The 20,421-nt window shown below is 40.9% G+C and overlaps 2 protein-coding genes across 4 annotated transcripts; both read left to right on the forward strand.

The window, feature by feature from the left end:
• Positions 1 to 243: 243 nt before the first annotated feature.
• LOC117719055 (olfactory receptor 13A1-like) lies at positions 244 to 8,073 on the forward strand. 2 transcript variants are annotated; one of them, XM_076913056.1, is made up of 2 exons: positions 244 to 491; positions 5,864 to 8,073. In XM_076913056.1, the coding sequence occupies exon 2, from the start codon at positions 5,900 to 5,902 to the stop codon at positions 6,836 to 6,838; it is 939 nt and encodes a 312-aa protein (XP_076769171.1). In that variant the 5' UTR covers positions 244 to 491; positions 5,864 to 5,899; the 3' UTR covers positions 6,839 to 8,073. The 2 variants fall into 2 exon arrangements, with proteins under 2 accessions (XP_076769171.1, XP_076769170.1); XM_076913055.1 differs by having other exon boundaries at positions 246 to 491; positions 5,813 to 8,073.
• Positions 8,074 to 12,243: 4,170 nt separating this feature from the next.
• LOC117718151 (olfactory receptor 13A1-like) lies at positions 12,244 to 20,253 on the forward strand. Of its 2 annotated transcripts, none has more exons than XM_034515669.2 (2): positions 12,244 to 12,366; positions 18,977 to 20,253. In XM_034515669.2, the coding sequence occupies exon 2, from the start codon at positions 19,010 to 19,012 to the stop codon at positions 20,000 to 20,002; it is 993 nt and encodes a 330-aa protein (XP_034371560.1). In that variant the 5' UTR covers positions 12,244 to 12,366; positions 18,977 to 19,009; the 3' UTR covers positions 20,003 to 20,253. The 2 variants fall into 2 exon arrangements, with proteins under 2 accessions (XP_034371560.1, XP_076777628.1); XM_076921513.1 differs by having other exon boundaries at positions 18,980 to 20,253.
• Positions 20,254 to 20,421: the final 168 nt, after the last annotated feature.

Below are 20,421 nucleotides of genomic sequence, written 5' to 3' on the forward strand. Positions count from 1 at the left end.
TGTGTGTGTGTGTGTGTGTGTGTGTTTGAGTCAGATGAAGTTACCCCAGCAGAATAGAGAGTAGTCAATTAGAATCATGGTGAGAGTTTCCAAAAAGGACATGAGAATCCCAATGATATGGATGCACAGTGTTGGTGGGAGGAGGCTATAAGAGGAATAACTGCTTCTGCACACAGTATGTGACTCCCCTGACCATTGTCCTCTATACAAGTCTGCAGAGAGCTTGAGTCATTAAGTCACAAAGTCTCCATTAATTGATCCTAAGAGCTTTGTTCTTGAGTTTCTATCCCAGGAGGCACCAGGACAAGTGCCTGCCCCTGGTCTCAGAAATGATAGATATTTCTGAACATCAGTGACCTCTGTAAAAATGAAGACAGAGCTTCAGAGAAACACTAAAGACGTACTGCTTGCAGAAAAGAGAGTCTGTGCTCAGCACAGTGTGCACCTTTGTTGGAGTCATCTGTCACCTGAGTTCATGGTGACAGAAAAAGGTGAGTTAAATTCTAAGTTCCATATGTGTCTCTTTTGGCTAATAGTGGATCTCCAAAACAAAAGTCTCACTATAAAAGTGACATTACTCCTAGAGTTTGGATGTCATCATTAAAGGACAACTTATCTTCTCAGTGAGTCCTGAATTTGATGAAGAGTGCTGGGTCAGAGATCAGAAAACGGACTATGATAGAAAGATTTGGTATCCTGCTCCATTGTATAAACAGCAGAATGTCTACCAGCTAATCACAATCAGAGACTTTAGTCATGCCTGTTATTTTTGTCTTATGTTCATAACTGGACCTACTCATTCATCACCCACAGTGCTGACACTACTTTTGAAATGCAGCCAATATATTTAGATGAATCTAAGATATACACAGATGAGTAGAGAGGACTTGGATGCTGTCTTGTTGGCCTGTGATATCCACAGAGAATGGTGAGAAATGCCACAGAAGAGATTTTTCTTACCCTGTTGTCTAGAGTCCACTGTTTAGCTTCCATGGAGCTAAAAACACCAGCAAAGACCTGATGGATGGTGTTAGCCTTGTCCTGTCTGCAGCAGGACAGGGATACTATGACTGGGAGTCACCTAAAGAAAAAATTACAGCTGTCTAATACTAAGTATAAAGAAAAATAGCCAAATAAAGGGGTGGGGGTGTGATAACAGGGCAGGACATGTAGAGCCTTCCTCTACCAAGTGTTCTCAAGAGACCGTACACTGTTAGTCTGCAGACACTTTAGTTCACGACTCCGGTGAGGCTCCTCAGCAGCTTTGCTCCTCACTGAGGCTCAGCTTGTGACGGTTTTCAAGTCAGCCTTGCTGAGATAAGGAGGGGCTGTTGTGAATTTGCTCCCCAATAATTCCCCACCTGGGTAGTATATTCTCTCGTGTTCACTCAGTCACAAACAATGAAACTTAAACTCACAAAAGACCAGGATGTATTTATGGAAAGAGAGCTGGGAAGTCACAGTTCATCTCCCTGCTCCACTATGTATGTGGATAAACTCTTGGAAATCTTACTGATTTATTTTTCCCTCTGTGTAGCTGGATCAAATCTGACTAAGATAATATTGTCTGCTAGTACTGTATAGTAATTATAAGCACCAAAATGTTGCCACTGGATTACTCATGTGGCAAAGGCATTGTGTTCCACTGTTCAAAAGACATGTCTCCATCTAAGCTCTCCGGTAACAATCATACTCCATGGAGGTCACACTCTCTCCCCTTGTCCTTGGTGTCTCCTTTCTCCATCTTAAAGCATATACTCACATTACTCTGAATATACATTCCATTTTCTCTACCACACTAAAAGCATTTTGAAGGTAGATGCCAAGCCAAGCTTTGGATTAAAGTAAAATTAAAAGGTAAAAGTAGTCTTTCTTTACAGGGTCAAGGTAAAGTTAAGGAAGTGGTTTGCATTCCACTAGCAGTGAATAATTGTCATTTGCCCCACAACTAGACAGCATCTGCTGTCTTTTTTTTAAATCTTGACCACTCTTACTGAGAAAAGATAAAATCCCAAAAGGCGTAATTTCCATTTCTTTGAAGGCTTAGTATGTTGAACATTTTTAAAAAACTGTTTCATAGCTATTTTTGTTTCATCTTCTGAATATTCCATCAAATTCCATTCCCTATTTTTAGCTGGGTTGTTTGATTTCTTGCTGTTTAAAGTTATTAGCTATTTGTATATTCTAGATACTAACTTTCTATCACATATATAGTTGTTAAAGACTTGTTGCTATTCTTCAGGCTGTCATTTCACTCAAATGATGGTGTTCTTTTCTAAATTCTTGCATAATTGTAGCATGTTGACTAATTTTGTACATTATCAATCTTTTTATTAATCATTTTATTCATTTAAACTTCGAATGATATCCTCCTTCCCAGTTTCTCCACAAAATCCCCATTCCATCCCCCTTTGCCTCTACATGGATGCTCCTCCACCCACTCACCCACCCCTGTGTCACAGCTCTAGCATCCCCCTGTTCTGGGGCATCAAGTCTCCACAGATAAAGCCATCCTGTGCTACATCTGCAGCTGGAGCCATGGCTCCCTCCATGTACACTCTTTGGTTGGTGGTTTAGTCTCTGGAAGTTATGGGTGTTCGGTTAGTTGATATTGTTATTCTTATGGTCTTCCATTCCTTCAGTCCTTCCCCTAGCTCTTTCATTGGGGTTCCCAGGTTCAGTCCGATGGTTGAATGTGAGTATCTGCATCTGTATTGGTCAGATGCTGGGAGAACCTCTCAGGGAGCAGCCATACCAGGCTCCTGTCAGCAAGTGCTTCTTGGCACCACCAATACTATTAGGGTTTCATGTCTGCAGTTGGAATAGATCCCTAGGTGGGGTGGTCTCTGGATGGCCTTTCCTTCAAACTCTACTCCATTTTTTTGTCCCTGTCTTTCCTTTGGACAGGAACATTTCTGGGTTAAAAATTGTGAGATGGGTGGGTGGCCCCATCTCTCAACTGTGGACCAAGAGGTGGTCTCTACAGGTTGTACCTCCCCTTTGTTGGGTATTTTGGTTAAAGTCATCACCATTGGGTCCTGGGAGACTCTGACTTCCCTAGAGTCTGGACTTTCTAGCGGCAATCCCCAGTTCACTATCCCCCAGTGATATACATTACTATTCAATTTCCTGACCCTCTGTACTTCTTTCCTGATCCTTCCAATACCTGAACCTACCCCCTATTTTTTCCTCCCCCTCCTCTCTCACTCCCAGGTCTCTTCCTCCTTCTACCTCCTGTGATTGTTTTCTTCCCCCTTGTATGTAGGATTGAAGCATCTACATTTTGGTCTTCCCTTTTTAAGCTCTATATGGTTTATGGGTTTTATCATGGGTATTCTGAGCTTTTGGATTAATATGCACTTATCAGTGAGTATATACCGTGTGTGTTCTTTTGTGTCTGGGTTACCTCACTCAAGATGATATTTTCTAGTTCCATCCATTTGTCAGTGAATTTCATGAAGTCATTGTTTTTTAATAGCTGAGTAGTACTCCATTGTGTAGATGTACCACATTTTATGTATCCCTTCTTGATGTTGAGGGACATCTGGGTTGTTTCCAGCTTCTGGCTATTATAAATAAGGCTGCTATAAACATAGTAGAGCATGTGTATCAGACTTAATGTTTGAGCTACCATGGTTCTATTCAGAAAATACTTTCTGTGGCAATGAGTACAAGTATATTCCATAATTTCTCCTTTGTCATTTTTAGGGTGTTTGCTCTTAGACTGAGGTCTTTGATCTAATTGCAGTTGAGTTTTGTACATGGTTAGGGATAAGAGGGTAGTTTCATTCTTCTACATGTAACTGTTCAATTTTACCAGCACCATTTGTTGAACATGCTATCATTTCTCTAGTGTGTTTTTGTTTGATTGTTTGTTTGTCTGTTAGTTTGTTTGCAAAAATACATGTGTCCATAGATGCGTTGGCATGTTTCTGAGTCCTCAGATCATCCCACCTATTATATTACTCTGTCATTTCTTCTTAGGTATATCATTTAGGAATACGTTCATTATTTTCAATGTAGTTAGATTTGTACAGATGTGTTATTAATACTAGGAAATTTCTATCATATAACACATGTCTGTCACAGGTTTCAATTATTTTTTAATCTTTCCCTTCAGGTCTGAGGCATGTGTACCCAAGAATAGAAGCAAGTATTACTGATTATAGGTACTATCAAGAGAGTATTTTACAATATCAGATATAGTTGAATTAACTAACCAGATCAAGAAACTCCTAAAAACATTATAGGACTTTGGTTTTGAACGTCTGTTTCTCCAGAGCCTCGAGCAATACTTAATATGCATTGGCATTCTCCATCACAATAGAATGGGGAGAAGGACACATGGTCAGACATATCACTATCCACATGGTTCCAAAGAGTAAATACAATATTTCTGTTTCTTTAATTTGAAATGTAGGAAGACATAATGTTTAAAATTTAACATTCACTACTAAGGAAGGAAGAAAATAGATTGGGAGCCATAGTATGAAAAATAAATGTGAAATAAAATATGAGTAAAGAAAATGAAGTGATATAGGGCAAAGTGGGGAGTGGGGCATGACACTACATTCAGTGAATGAAACATGTCTCTGGAAGACTGGTGCAAAACAAAGAGTATTTCCAGATGAGAAGCACTGCAGATAATTTCCAATACAGGTTTCCAGATAAGGTAGAGCATATTCACGTCTAAGGTCAGACAGGAACTTAGGGAAAAAGCTAATGAAGGGTGTTGGATGAGTCTATTATGTAAATTCATTGGATGACTGTGGAGAAACATAGTAAGTTTTGCTTGGGACAAAAGCCTAGTTATAACTATATCATTTGTATTTCTGGAGTGATAGAAAAGGAAACTGGAAATGATAAGACCCCAGAAATTATGAAACTGCTGAAGACATTGAGAACATGCGTTGTAAGGGTGGGGAAGCTATAGTTGCGCTCACTGAGGATGAGTTAGGTGAGAGAGGTAAAAAGGGTAGAGAACACCACTCTTGGCTCATGGAGCACGACTCTAGTGGGGATCTATCAAGGGCATAGACTACAGGTAAGACAATGAGGCAGAAAGATGGAGCTGCACAGCATAGAAAAAGTATCTTGAGCTGCATAGCTGAGGGTGAATTTCTGATTAAACATACTGAAACTATACCGAAACATCACAGACAGTGGTAATGACTTCAGCTGTGGGTATGTTGACTTCGATGTTCACTGTGGTTCGTTGAGACAGAAAAGCCACATACATTCTTTAGGTTCATAGGGCTGTGTTTTGAGAAATGTTCTCTGTGGACATTGATTGGATGTGGGTTAGAGTCAGACCAGTTCCAAGTAGAGACGACACCAATAACAGTAATTAATTCAGAAAATACATGTCTACTTAGCCATGGGAATGCCAGCATCTGGTTGAGTTGGGTAGTCGGGCAACCACACCAGATATCAGAAGAAACAAAGTGCCTGTCAGCTAAGGAGGCCAAGTGTGAAAACAAAGGTATAATATCATCTCAGTGTGTCTATCTAAAATTGTCATCATGTGGAGAATAGGAGCTGTAAAAGTCAGGGGTACATCTGCGTCACCAAGCACTGGCTCCAGAGCACAGGGCTTAGTGGTGATGAGGAAGGAACGCATAGGCAGGTGCTAAGTAAAGGATGCCTCACTCTTTTTGCATGTTCAAGACCAGAGAAAACTATAGGGTGAAAGTTACTATGTGAGAAACAAGAGGAAATAAAATAGGTGTGGTTTTCCAATGGTGTGGTACATATAAGAAAAGACAAGAAGCTTCCATGAAGGAAATACATTCACTACTTCCCTTTCTAACAGCTGACAGTTTGGAACCAGACTTTGAAGTGGTAAACTGTGGTATTTTCTCAGAACCTGACAGACACAGCAGAGGACTCCATACTCTCCATGATGATGATGAGTCTCAACCAGACAATAGTGACAGAGTTTGTGCTGGAAGGGTTCTCAGAGCACCCTAGTCTAAGGCTGCTCCTGACAGGCTGCTTCCTGTCCCTCTACACGATGGCTCTAATGGGCAACACTGTGATCATTGCTCTGGTCACCTCCAGCACTGGCCTCCACAGTCCCATGTACTTTTTCCTGTGCAACCTGGCCACCATGGATATAGTGTGCACCTCCTCTGTGCTGCCCAAGGCCCTGATTGTCCTAGTATCTGAGGAAAACACCATCTCCTTCAAGGGGTGCATGACCCAGCTCTTCTTCCTTTCATGGTCTGCATCCTCTGAGCTGCTGCTGCTCACAGTCATGGCCTATGACCGTTATGTTGCCATCTGCCGTCCCTTGCACTACAACTCCAGGATGAGCCCACAGCTATGTGGGGCTCTGTCCATGAGTGTATGGGCTATCAGTGCTGTGAATGCATCTGTCCACACTGGTCTGATGACACGGCTGTCTTTCTGTGGACCCAAGGTCATCACCCACTTCTTCTGTGAGATCCCCCCACTCCTCCTGCTCTCCTGTAGCCCCACCTATGTGAACAGTATTATGACTCTTTTGGGAGACGCCTTTTTTGGAGGAATCAACTTCGTGCTAACCCTGTTATCCTATGGCTACATCATCGCCAGCATCCTGCGCATGCGTTCTGCTGAGGGAAAAAGGAAAGCCTTTTCTACCTGCTCATCCCACCTCATCGTGGTCTCTGTGTACTATTCATCTGTGTTCTGTGCCTATGTCAGTCCTGCTTCCAGCTACAGCCCAGAAAGGAGCAAAGTTTTCTCAGTGCTGTACTCGATCCTCAGCCCAACCCTGAACCCCCTCATCTATACACTGAGGAACAAGGATGTCAAGCTTGCCTTGGGCAAAATATTGGCCTCTTTCTCAAATTAAGTGGAGATGTACAGGCTGTTCTCCTGACCTGGACTGTTCCTAAACATGCTTTCCTGCGAGCAGCTTCATGGAGCGAGGTGTTTTAGAAAACCTTCGTATGATGCAAGGGCTGGACAGTTCCACTTACCTCAAAAACAACAAAATTCTTCGTGACAATGTAAACAAAACACTCAAAAGTTTTATTTCCTGAGAAATAAAACCATTTCAAAACTAACTAACATTTATCTAAATGAAGGTTTCGTGTTCCTGGACTGGAAGATTTTCAGTGTCAATGGTGATTACCACAAAACAAAAGCATTTCATGCAGGGACTCTCCATAAACATAACAGGCCCTTGTTTCAGAACTGTGGCTAATAAATTTAAACTACATAAGGAAATATGAGAGGCTAGCATGGCCACAATGTTGGGGAAACCAAAGTTGCATGTCTTGGATTCTCCATTTTAAAGTTTCCTACGAGCTCTGGAAATCAGATGGTATGAAGAACGAGGTAATCTATGGAAAGGAGATAAAGTTTAAGCTCCAAAATGAAGTCACATACATAACACAGAATACATATAACAATGTAAACAATCAAATTCATGGGAAAGATTAATTATTTCCAGCAAAGAGATTTGGGGAAACTAGATTGATGACTACATGCAAAGGGTAGAGTAGAAGCCTTATTCATACTATAAATAAAAACGAACCAAAAATAGATCATAGACAAGGCTAGGTTAAAACCTTCTTCTCATACATCATTTAATCATCTTGTTTTTCTTTCCTGCAACTCTTCTAAAGTCCTAACTACCTACTTACCTACCTATCCAATACCCACACCTCTCTTTCTCTTGCAAACAAAATGCACAAAATCCAAACCAATAAACAAAATAATACCAAAGCAAATCCAATACACACTCAGAAAATGAAGTTCTTTATGCATTGACCAATTACTTCTGGCTCAAACACTCAAGAACAGCAAGGAGGTTGCAGGAGATAGGAAGAGGAAGGAGAAGTGTATCTATGATGACTGCTGAAAGACTGATGCAGTGACAATTCAGTGGAGAAAGGGCAGCTTCTGCAGGAACTGCTGCTGAAAAGGTGCTGTATCCTTTTCAGACTATACCCATTCTTCATCAACTTACTTTGTTATTATTCCTAAATGCTGTACCACCACACCAGAACTTGTGATGCAAACTATGCATGTTGTGTTAATCAACTCTTCATCTTTGTGAGCAATAAATATATTTTCAATGTATTTATTCTGACTCATGGATTCAGAGGCTTCAGTCCATGACCATTTGGCTCTTTATTTTGGCCTATTGTGAGGCAGGACCTCTCAGCAGTGAGAGTATGTGATAAAGAAGTTTCTTTCCATCATGGCAGCCCAGAACACATAAAAGAGGAACACTCCTGTGTTCAACTGGCTTTCTCCTTTTCATTTTACCCCGTGACTTGTAGTCTCCAGTGTTTAGGATGGTGCTTACCACATAGAAGGTGGATTCCTTGTTCCAATGAATCCTTCCTGGAAACACTGTCACCTGCCTGGACTGAAGTGTCCATTAGTAAACTCCTATGCCATTCTTGACGCTTGACCAAAATAGAAATACTGACCTTAGGCCATGGGCAATTTTATCATCAACACTCAGCAGAGCAGCATTCTTGGAATTCATAAGCTCACTATACAAAGTTAAAACATCCAGAGAGGTATTAGAATTATGCCAAATATACTGCAAGTGTCTTTACACTTTTTCCTAAATATAATTACTACCACAGTAAATTTTAGAACTGACACAAATCAAATGGTATTTGGTATAACACTCAAGATGGCTCCTTACTCTTAAATTTTGAACCTCCTTCCAATAATTTGAATAGGATAAAGAGCATCAATCCATTGTTCCAAATGCCGATCTAAATCCTCTTGTATATTCAACACATTAGTAATGTTTTTTGCTAAATGATTAACAAAAGTAGCTGTCTTAACTTCTTGTTAATTGTCACAGCAATTGTAGAAGCAGTGGTTCTAGCAATTAATGAAATTAAAGCTGTTATACCAGCAATAATCAAGCCAACTACCCTCTTGCTTCTGCCTAAAGCCTGACTCACTTCTTTTAGTACTTGCAAGCTTTTTTCAGAATACCAAGGTTCTGTGATACTCAGGGCAATAAAAACAAAAGTGGTTGATAGACCTCCATAACAGACATGCCAGGTTTCAACACACTAACACAACTAGAAAGTGTAAAATCAACACAACTTGCATTAAATACTGTAGAAGAAACAAAAGTAATTTTATCTTGACAATTCAAAGAGCCTTAACACATGTACTAACACTTGTTTCAAATCTAGATCCTGTTCCAACTTTATCTCTTGCTAACTTAACATCATAGAGAACTTCAGCTAACTTCCAAATATGTCTCTGAAAATGTTCAGAACCAGCCTTCCAAATGAAGACTGTAATTTCCAATATTGGATTGATTTCTAGACAAGTCCATGATTGAGTCTGAATTGGTCACATTTAAGAAAAATACAAGAGTTATTTTAATTTCTCTTTTTGATTCTCTGTTCCAATTTCTCTGTTTGATTCTCAAGTCTAAAAACTTGAGGCAAGGCAGCTTGTCCCATCTGGGATATAGGTAAGCAAAGGTGGGTTGGGAACATATGTCCAATACAGCTTCCCAGTCACCATTGTCAGGGCACTCAGCAAGCTCACAGGTCAGCATCATTCTTTGTGCTGGTATCAACATGTCTTACCCATCACTCTGGCAGCCACCATGCTCTCCCTGTGGCCATCCCCTCCTTGGGTAATAGAAGAAATCTTCTTTCTTCTCTTCTTGTCAGTTCTTCTTGAGGCAGCCAAGGGGGGAAGAGCATGGGGTGGGGGTAAGACTTGGTCTTATGAGATTCAGGGTAAGGCCTTGGGCCTTACAAGATTTGGGGTAAGACTTTGGTCTTACGAAATATTTAGGGTTGCTGTATAACAAAAGTTTACTTATCTATTCTAGAAAAGTTCGCTTACTATACTACTGTAGCTGACCTAGCATCCTTGACCCTGTGGCCAGAAACTGCAGTCTCTGGCATTTAGCACCTCAGCGCCAAAACAGCAAAGGATTAAGTAAATAGCCTTTGTACTCTCTCAGCAGGAACTGCTGGGCTTTAATTTATGCCTGCTAGTCTGAGGTCGCAGAAAGAAAAGACACTTAGATGTGTGGTTATAGCATTTATTACTAAGTTGTTATAAGTTTCCTATGAAAGCTATCTAAGGGGAAAAGCAGAAAGGTCCTAAGTGGGGAAAAGGAAAAACTTCTATTCCATCTGGGGAAAGGGAAAAATTCTATTCTATATACTACTCTAAATGGGGAAAGGTAAAAAAATCCTATCCTATCTATTCTATCTCTCTATTCTAACTATTCTAACTGACTCTCATCTCTTTATCCTCAGTACTTATACATCTTTCAGAGTACATGATCACATGTTACAAAGTTCATCACACATTCACACCAAAAATCAAATCATAAATTGAAATAGAAGTTTACAACAGAGAATGTTTACATGCATATCCATTAGGAGAAATTATCTGGCTAAACATCCATCACCTGTCTAGCTCCACAGGTTCATTGAAGGTTTAAAACTATAACTAAGAAATTAGTGAGGTTTTGTATAGATAAACTCAGGCAATATTTTATCTTCTGTCCTAACACCTATAATAAATCATGAGTTCCCTTTTAGTTACCTTTAGTTAATTGTTTTACAACTTCTTGGAATGTGCTATGAGTAGGAGAAAGTCTGGTTACTATCTGAGAGCAATTAACTGATGACACTTAGGAGACAGGCAGAGTTCTCACTGCAGTTTTGACTATCAGGAAAGTACCTAATTAAAGAGCTTAATAATCATTGATATAATTTTAGGAATTCTTATAGGATCATCATTAAGACTTAAGAAGTCATCTATTTATCTATATAGCATTACTACAAGACAGTACATCTTTGTGGATCTGCAGAGATCTGCTCCAAAGGGGTGTGCTATTGCTTAGTGATTGTTACATATGTTTAATAATAATAATAGGAAAAGCATATTAATAGCAGGAATCATTCCTAAAATAAGTCCCTTACAGCCTTGCTGACTAAGGGTTCACTTGTCGCAGATTATATAATAATTTAAGGCAAACCATTTCAGGATGATTACCTGCTAATTATTAGCTTGTCCTATTATGGCTCCTGACAATGCTCCTTCAGCATCCTGCAGAAAAAACATAAACATGCCCTCTTCCCCATATTAAATACCTGATCAGGATCGTGCCATATGCCAGTATTTGGGTCCTTCTCTTTCACCTATGCATAAGTATGCCTAGTTGTAGAGTTCAGCAGAAAGTTCCTTGGAATCAAAATTAAAAAAAATAAAATAGAAAGAACATGATTGAAATAAATTTGTGGTGTATGGAAATATATCTCTCCCCACCCCCTTTTTTTTTAATGAAGATATTGTTTTAAACTTCCATGGGCCCCTTCCACAGTTCCTTGTCCTTGACAATTATAAGGAATCCCAGTAATATGAGTAATATTAAATTGCTGACACAAGTCTCAAATGCTCAACTGCAATAGCCAGTTCCATTATCTATAGTTGGGTTTTTTATTCAATAATTTATCTACATTTCAGATGTTATCCCCTTCCCTCATTCCCCCCCACAGAAACCCCTTATCTCATTTCCCCTCCTCCTACTTCTATGAGGGTCTGTCCACATCCATCCACCCACCCCCACCTCCCTGCCCTCAAATTCCCCCACACTGGGGCATCCAATGGCTGCTTTTTATATTCTAGTTGTTATTACATGCTTACATTAAGTATTATTAAGTATACATAAATGTATACTTAATCCTAAATATGAGCTCTTCTGTCTGTATAATGCTACTTCTATAGAGAGTCTCAGAGCTGAATAAATATTTTAATTGTTTAAAATTGTAGCAAACAGAATGGAAGAGCTGAAGGAACATTAGTTTATAGCAATATACAGAATGGCTTGAGTGTAGGGAGAGGCAGAAAGAGGTAGACAGAACAAGATACTTAGAATAACCCCACTGTGTATGTCTAAATCAGATGAAGCAATCTCAGAAGAATGCAGAGTAGTCAATTTGTATCATGGTGATACCTTCCATACAGGACATGGTAACACCAATGCATGCATAGGGTTGGTGGCAGGGAGGCTGTAGAGCAGGAACAGTTCCTACCCAGGTAGTACCCACAGTATGTGACTCCCCTGACCATTGTCCTCTATACAAGTCTGCAAAGAGCTTAGATCATTAAGTCATGAGTTCCCTTTAATTGATCCTAAGAGCTTTCTCTTTGAGTTTCTATCCCAGGAGGCACCAGGACTGGTGCCTGCCCCGGTCTCAAAAATGACAGGTATTTATGAAGGTCAGTGACCTCTAAACAAAGGAAGACAGAGCTTCAGAGGAACACTAAAGACGTGCTGCTTGTAGAAAATAGTCTGTGCTCAGCACAGTGTGCACCTTTGTTGGAGTCATCTGTCACCTGAATTCAAGGTGACAGAAAAAGGTGAGTTAAATCCTAAGTTCCATTATGTTTCTCTTCTGGCTAATAGTGGATCACCAAAACAAAGGGCTCACTATGAAAGTGACATTACTCCTTGTGTTTGGATGTCATCATTAAAGGAAAACAACTTATCTTCTCAGTGAGTCCTGAATTTGATGAAGAGTGCTAGGTCAGAGGTCAGAAATCAGACTATGATAGAAAGATTTGGTATCCTGCTCCATTGTATAAACAGCAGAATGTCTACCATCTAATCACAATCAGAGACTTTAGTCATGCCTGTTATTTTTGTCTTATGTTCATAACTGGACCTACTCATTCGTCACCCACAGTGCTCACACTACTTTTGAAATGCAGCCAACATATTTAGATGAATGTAAGATATACACAGATGAGTAGATAGGACTTGGATACTGTCTTGTTGGTCTGTGGTATCCACAGAAAATGTTGTGAAGCGCCACAGAGATTTCTTTATCCTGTTGTCCAGAGTTCACTGTTTAGACAAAGAAAAAGACCTGCAGCTTCTGTGGAGTTAAAAACACCAACAAAGCCCTGATGGTGTTAGCCCTATCCTATGTGCTGCAGGACAAGACTGGCATGACTGGGAGTCGCCTAGCTGTCTAATATTAAGTTGTCAAGAAAAATGGCCAAACAAAAAGTGGGCTGTAATTACAAGTATGGAAATGTAGATGCTTTCTCTGCCTTTATTTGCTCCTAACCATGGCATCTGCAGACACTCCAGTTCATGACCATGGTGATGCTCTTCAGCGGCTTTGCTCCTGGTTGAGGCTCAGCTTCTGAAGGTTTTCAAGTCAGCCTTGCTGAGATCTGGCTTACACGTAATCATGAGAGGCTGTTGTGAATTTGCGTCCACAAACCCCCCCACCTGGATACTAGATTCTCCCATGTTCTGTTAGGCTCAAATGGTCACACAAACAATCAAAGCTAAATTCCCAAAAGACCAGGATGGAATCATGGAAAGAGAGTTTAGGTAGACATAGCTCAGCTCTCTATTTCACCGTGTCTATGGTTGAGCACTTGCAAAACTTATTATTTTTCCTCTGTATAACAGAATCACATCTGACTAAGAATAATATTGTCTGCTAGACCTATAGAAATTACAGGCATTAAAATACTGTTTGCTAAACACAGTGCATATGAAAAAGATTTATTATTGATTCATAGTTTTACAGAAATGTCATTCTCTTCCATGTTGTGCATGCAAATTTTCCCACAGAAAATCTGTGCACTTCGTGGTGGAATACTCCAGTATATGGCATGCCATAGCTAGTCAATCCCAGCAAAATGGCAGTCATTGTTCACCAAAATGATCCCCTACCATCTTCTCTCTGTAGTTTATTTTCTATGATTATACAAGTACCATGGCTCCTCTGTGATACCCTACAGGGAATACCTGGTTTTATCCAAAGAAGAAGCAGCACCTGGTACCACTTGGTGAGGTGCACAAGGTGATGTTAGTACTGTTCCTGTGGAAATGACACAAAATCTGTGGGGAGCTGATCTAATCCAGCTTTTGCTCATCACAGATTCACAGTACTGCTTTTCTAATTTCCTTCCGACTGTTAGTTCTTCAAGAAGAAAAGCCCTTCTCCCTTCTAGTTTGCTAGCCAGTCTCAATTCTCGCTTGGGAACCCAGAACTGGGCACCTGTCTGATTTCACTCTTTTTCCAGTTTTTGAAGCTTCAGGGTTCATGGACAAGATCCCTAATGGTGTCTCTGTCTCCTTGAGCAAGTGCTCCTTATTCATTGGTATATATAATATCATGCCACTACACTACAGGCTTTTAGAAGCTATCACCTCACTGTCGATGCCAAGGCCATGAAAAAGCCTTTAATTCTTTGCATGTTTATCAAGCTTCAGACACTGATTGCAATTGTTCTGTTCTTCCTTCTAAGTGTTCTCAGGGGACTGGGACATGGTATTTTTCAATGTGCTTGATACAAATATGATCTGAAATTTTGGCACACCTGCTATGGAATCATTGGTGTTTTCTTGTGTTCATTCCAGACCTGTCTGGTGATATGCACACACTCGCATGACATCTCTAGTTGTAAAGTAAACACACAAGTGTGCATATTGCCATTGGATTATTCATGTGGCAAAGGCATTGTGTTCCACTGTTCAAAAGACATGTCTCCATCTAACCTCTCCAGTAACATTCCTACTCCACAGAGGTCACACTCTCTCTCTCTCCTTTTACATTGGGGTCTCATCTCTTCACCTTAAGACACCAGTCTCCTATTACACTTAATACAAATTTCATTTACTCTAACATACTTAAACGATTTTGAAGATAGATGAAAAGCCAAGGCTTTGATTAAATTAAAATTAAAAACTGAAAATAATATTTCTTTACACTTTCAAGGTATAGTTAAGGAAGTAGCTTGGATTCTTTTTTGACCATGTGATGTACTTTGCAGAATTCTGCCTGCCATGTAGCCCAGTTCAATGAAAATGCAGGGCATTTTCATGATCCCAGAAGTCCTCTAGCACCTCTTGTTCAGGTCAGGTTAAGTAAGAGGCAACATGATATGCATTTTCTGCTACAGGTCAGGTCTTTAAGTGCAATTCCCTCTACACAAAATCATATACGTTCATTGTAAACAGTTATTTTCTCATCTTACACTTTGGGCACTATCCATATTGTTGTCTGTTTATGTTCAGCTTTTCCATGATATATTTTTATGAATTGGTATATGAATAAATCTACCATGAGTGGTGTTGATGAATGTTGTTATTTGTAACAGAACATCACTGTATGTGTTGATGGGACATGGGTTGATATTTCAATATGTTTATGCATATTCTAAGTAAGTGTTTATGTTTTGTGACATGGTCATCTCTGTCTTCTCTAGGTGTGATCTCCTCTCTTCTTGTCTGTAAATACATAAGAGATGACTCCAGAATGTCGTCACTCCACCATGCAGAGTCCTAGAACTTATTTTTCTGTCTAAATGGGCTTGGTTACCATTGTCATATCTTGCTTAACACTTTCTCATCTTTGACATTTATTATATTATTAATCCTTATTCTTCTCAGATAGAGTTTTCTAGTTTCCACATATGAGAGATAAATGTAATATCTGTCTTTCTGTACCTGGCTTATTTTTCTTCACATATTTTTCTCCATCCCTATCCATTGTACTGTATATAAAAAGGTACCATGCTTTTTATAGTTGAATAGCATTCCTTTGTGCATCTTTATTATCTTTCCTTCATCTTCTCATTTCAAAATGTATGCTTAAGGTTATTCTGTTTATTTGCTAATATGACCTATTCTCCATAAGGGTGTGTTGGTGTTGCTCTGGTATACTGATTTTTTAAATTTTTTTATTAATTATTTTGTTTATTTACATTTCAAATGTTATCATCCTTCCCAGTTTCCTCTCTAAAAATCCCCATCCCACCCCTCTCTCCCTGCCTCCATGAGGGTGATCCCCCACCCACCCACCCACCCACCCATCCACTCACACCCCACTGTCCTAGCATTCCCCTATGCTGGGGCATCAAGCCTTCACAGAACCAAGGGCCTCCCCACTCTTTTAATGCCAGACAAGGCCATCCTCTGCTACATATGCAGCTGGAGTCATGAATCCCTCCCCATGTATTCTTTGGTTGGTGGTTTAGTCCCTGGGAGCTAGGGGAGGGTCTAGTTCATTGATATTAGTGTTCTTTCTATGGGGTTGCAAACTGCTTCAGCTCCTTCAGTCATTCCCCTGACTTCTCCATAGGGGTCCCTGTGCTCAGTCCCATGGTGGGCTGCAAGCATCCCCATCTGTATCTGTAAGGCTCTGGCCAAGCCTCTCAGGAGACATCCATATCAGGCTCCTGTCAGTAAGCACTTCTTACCATCAGCAATAGTGTCTGGGTTTGGTGGCAGCATAGGGGATGAATCCCAGGTGGGGTAATCTCTGGATGGCCTTTCCTTCAGTCTCTGCTCCACTCTTTGTCCCTGTATCCTTTAGACAGAAGCAATTCTGAGTTAAAATTTTGACAAGGGTGGGTGGTCCCATCCCTCACTCAGGAGCCATGCCTAACCTCTGGATATGGTCTCCAAAGGTTCTCTCTCCCTTTAATTCCTGAATAGATTTTCTGCATTTTGAAAGTGTCTCATTATGTAGCTCTGGCTAATCTGAACCTTCTTTATGTAGATGATTCAGGCTTTCAACAGCCTCAACCAAGAGCTGGGATAAAAGGTGCATTGCCAACATGCACACCAATTTTGAAATATGATTTTAAAATATTTTTATCAATTCTTTAAGAAGTTTATACAATATATTTTGATGAGGTTAGTTTTCCCGCCTCAATGCCTCCCAGACACATCCCCACCACCCTACTCACTCAACTTTTTTATATCTTCTCCTTTAAAACACACCAAGCTTCTTGTTTCTGTGGCCCACCTACCCATTTTAATTTACATCCCAAACACTGTCTCCCCTCACAGTCCTCCCCTCATAGAGTCTGTCCTGCCATCCTCCTCCCCTTCTCCTCTGAGAGGGTCAGGCCCTCCCTGGGTATCTCTCCACACCTTGCCACATGAAGACTCTGCAAGGTAGGTGCATCCTCTACAAATGTGGCCAGACAAGGCAGCCCTAGGTTCTGGAGGCCTTGGTCCAGCTCATACATAATGCTTTCCAGTTGGGGCTCTGTCTCTGAGATCTGCCAAAGGTTCAGGTTAGTTGACTCTGTTGGTCTTCCTGTGGATATCCTATCCCCTTCTGGGCCTTCAATCCTTCCCCCAACTCTTTCATAAGTGTCCCCATCATCCTTCCAGTGCTTGGCTGTGGGTATCTACATCTGTTTCAGTCAGCTGCTGGGTAGAGCCTCTCAGAGGACATTTATGCTAGACTCCTATCTGCAAGCCTAAGAGAGTATCATTAATAGTATCAGAATTGGTGCTTGTCTGAGGGATGGATCTCAAGTTGGGTCAGTTATTGGTTGGCCATTCCTTCGGTTTCTGCTCTATCATTGTCCCTGCATTGCTTTAAGACAGGATAAATTTTGGGATTGAAAGTTTTGTGGGTGGGTTAGTGTCCTAATCCCTCCACTGTGAGTCCTGCCTGATTACAGGAGGTTGGCCAGATACTTTTAAGTATAGAGTCTACTTTGGAGTGTGGTCTATAAAGAGAGATCACATCAGTAAACAAAACTGACTCTGCTTTTGCCACCAAATGTTGATAGCTCCTCAGCTAAGGTTGGGACTATGAGCCAACCTCCTCCTCATGCTGGGATTTTATGTGTCTTGTACGCTGTAAAAATCTCTGTGAGTTCATATGTGCATCTGCCCCATTATTCCCAGGCATCCTTTGCTTGATGTCATCTGCCACCTCTGGCTCTTATAATCTTATTTCCTTCGCATCTTCCATGAAGACTCCTAAGTGTTGAGGAAACGGTTATGCTCTAAACCTCCCATTTAAGTCTGACATTTTGATGTTCCTTTTTCTGTGTTCATTGTCCAATTATAGGCCTTTGTTAATTGTCCTCTGCTGCAAGAAGAGCATTCTCTGATGGGAGTTAAAGGATGGGCTGATCTATGAGTATGGCAATAAATTATGACAAGTCATTTTAATGCTATGTTCATTTAGTAGAAAAATAGTAATAGATTTTCTTCTGAGGGCTATGATACATCTAGTCACAGGTTCTTGGCCTTGTTAACAGTACCACAGTAATATGGGTTCTAGCTAGTGAGGTGGGCCTTAAATTCAGAAAAAGAAAGAAAAGAAAAAAGAAAGAATAGTTGGTTAGTTTGTAACATTTGTTCACTACAGCATCAGTGGCCACATATTTATTACCAAGGAGGCTGTTGTTACAGCTCACAGGATTCTGATTTTTCAAAAGGCTTTTAGTGTTGTTTATCTCTCCACATATTCCCTACTCTACCCTTCCTCCCAACTTCTACCTTCCTTCATCATTCCCAGTTAATGTTCTCCTTCTCATACGTGAAGCATTGCATGTCATCTCCTAGCCTTCCTCCCCACAGTGACTTTGGGATTATTCGGCAGGGTTTTGAAAAACATTCTCTTGGAGAGATTTAAAGTGGATTAGAATCAAGACAGTCCCAAGTACAAGAGAAGCCACAGATAACAAGTAAAATTCAGGACATGCGTGGCTACTTGGCCATGGGGATGTCATTATCAGGTTGAGATTACCCATAGAGTAACCTCTCCAGATATCAGAAGAGACAAAGTGCCTCAGAAGCTAGGAGGCAGGTGTGAAGCAGGATACAAGAGTCATCTCAGTGTGTCCATCTAAAATTGTCCTCATGTAGAGAATGCCTGCTGTGGAAGTGAGGGTCCAGCTGTGTTGCCAAGCACTGTTTAGTGGTGACAGAGAAGTAAAGCACAGGCAGATGCTGAGTGAGGGATGATTCCACTCATTGAACTTGAGCTTTTTCCACATGTTCAAGAAGATGAAGGAAGAGCAGATGTCCCTCTTGATTCAAATCTACATGGAAATAATTTCTAGGGGGAAAAATCAAAAGTAAATAAAATATATGTAGTTTTCCAATGGTGTGGTGGAGACAAAAAGAAAAAAGAAAAAAAAAGACAAGAGGCCACCATGAGGGAAATACATTCACTTTTTCCCTTTTTGACAGCAGAGAATTTGGAACCAGACTTTGAAGTGGTAAATGGTGATATTTTCTCAGAACCTGACAGACACAGCAGAGGACTCCATACTCTCCATGATGATGATGAGTCTCAACCAGACAGGAGTGACAGACTTTGTGCTGGAAGGGTTCTCAGAGCACCCTGGTCTAAGACTGCTCCTGACAGGCTGCTTCCTGTCCCTCTACACGATGGCTCTAATGGGCAACACTGTGATCATTGCTTTGGTCACCTCCAGCACTGGCCTCCACAGTCCCATGTACTTTTTCCTGTGCAACCTGGCCACCATGGATATTATCTGCACCTCCTCTGTGATTCCCAAAGTCCTGGTTGGCCTAGTATCTGAGGAAAACACCATCTCCTTCAAGGGGTGCATGACCCAGCTCTTCTTCCTTGTGTGGTCTGCATCCTCTGAACTGCTGCTGCTCACAGTCATGGCCTATGACCGTTATGTTGCCATCTGCTTTCCTCTGCATTACAGCTCTAGGATGAGTCCACAGCTGTGTGGGGCCCTGGCCATGAGTGTGTGGTCCATCTGTGCTCTGAATGCATCTGTCCACACTGGTCTGATGACACGGCTGTCATTCTGTGGACCCAAGGTCATCACCCACTTCTTCTGTGAGATCCCCCCACTCCTCCTGCTCTCCTGTAGCCCCACATATATAAATAGCATTATGACTCTTGTGGCAGATGCCTTTTATGGAGGCATCAATTTTGTGCTTACCCTGTTATCCTATGGCTACATCATCGCTAGCATCCTGCGCATGCGTTCTGCTGAGGGCAAGAGGAAGGCCTTTTCTACCTGCTCATCCCACCTCATCGTGGTCTCTGTGTACTATTCATCTGTGTTCTGTGCCTATATCAGTCCTGCTTCCAGCTACAGCCCAGAAAGAAGCAAAGTTTCCTCAGTGTTGTACTCAGTCCTCAGCCCAACCCTAAACCCCCTCATTTATACACTGAGAAACAAGGATGTCAAGCTAGCCCTGGGCAGGCTCTTACCCTCTTTCTCACATTAAGTGGAGATGCATATAATATTCTCCTGACCTGGACTATTCCTAAACATGCTTTCCTGAGAGCAGTTTCATGAAGCAAAGTGTACCTATCACTGCTTCAGAAAACCTTTCTCTGATACACGTACTGGACAATTCCACTTACTGTAACTTACAAAACAACAGAATTCTTAGAGGCAATGTAAACAAAACACTCAAGCTTTATTTCCTGATAAATACAAACCATTTCAAAAGTAATTAAAGTTTATCTAGATAGAGAGTCCATGTTCCTGGACTGGAAGATTTCAGTGGGTGACAATGGTGATTGTCACAGAATAAATCTCTTTTATCCTCTGCCTCCTGTAACCATCACAGGGTCTTGTTTTAGAACTAGGACTTAGAATGTAAACCTCACAAGGAAGGTTGAGGGGCCAGCATGTCCACAG

The sequence above is a fragment of the Arvicanthis niloticus genome, chromosome 1, assembly GCF_011762505.2.
Source record: "Arvicanthis niloticus isolate mArvNil1 chromosome 1, mArvNil1.pat.X, whole genome shotgun sequence".
Lineage (NCBI taxonomy): Eukaryota > Metazoa > Chordata > Mammalia > Rodentia > Muridae > Arvicanthis > Arvicanthis niloticus.

Coding starts and splice junctions, on each gene's coding strand:
- LOC117719055 (XM_076913056.1), top strand. CDS start 5,900: ATGATGATGATGAGTCTCAACCAGACAATAGTGACAGAGTTTGTGCTG.
- LOC117718151 (XM_034515669.2), top strand. CDS start 19,010: ATGGTGATATTTTCTCAGAACCTGACAGACACAGCAGAGGACTCCATA.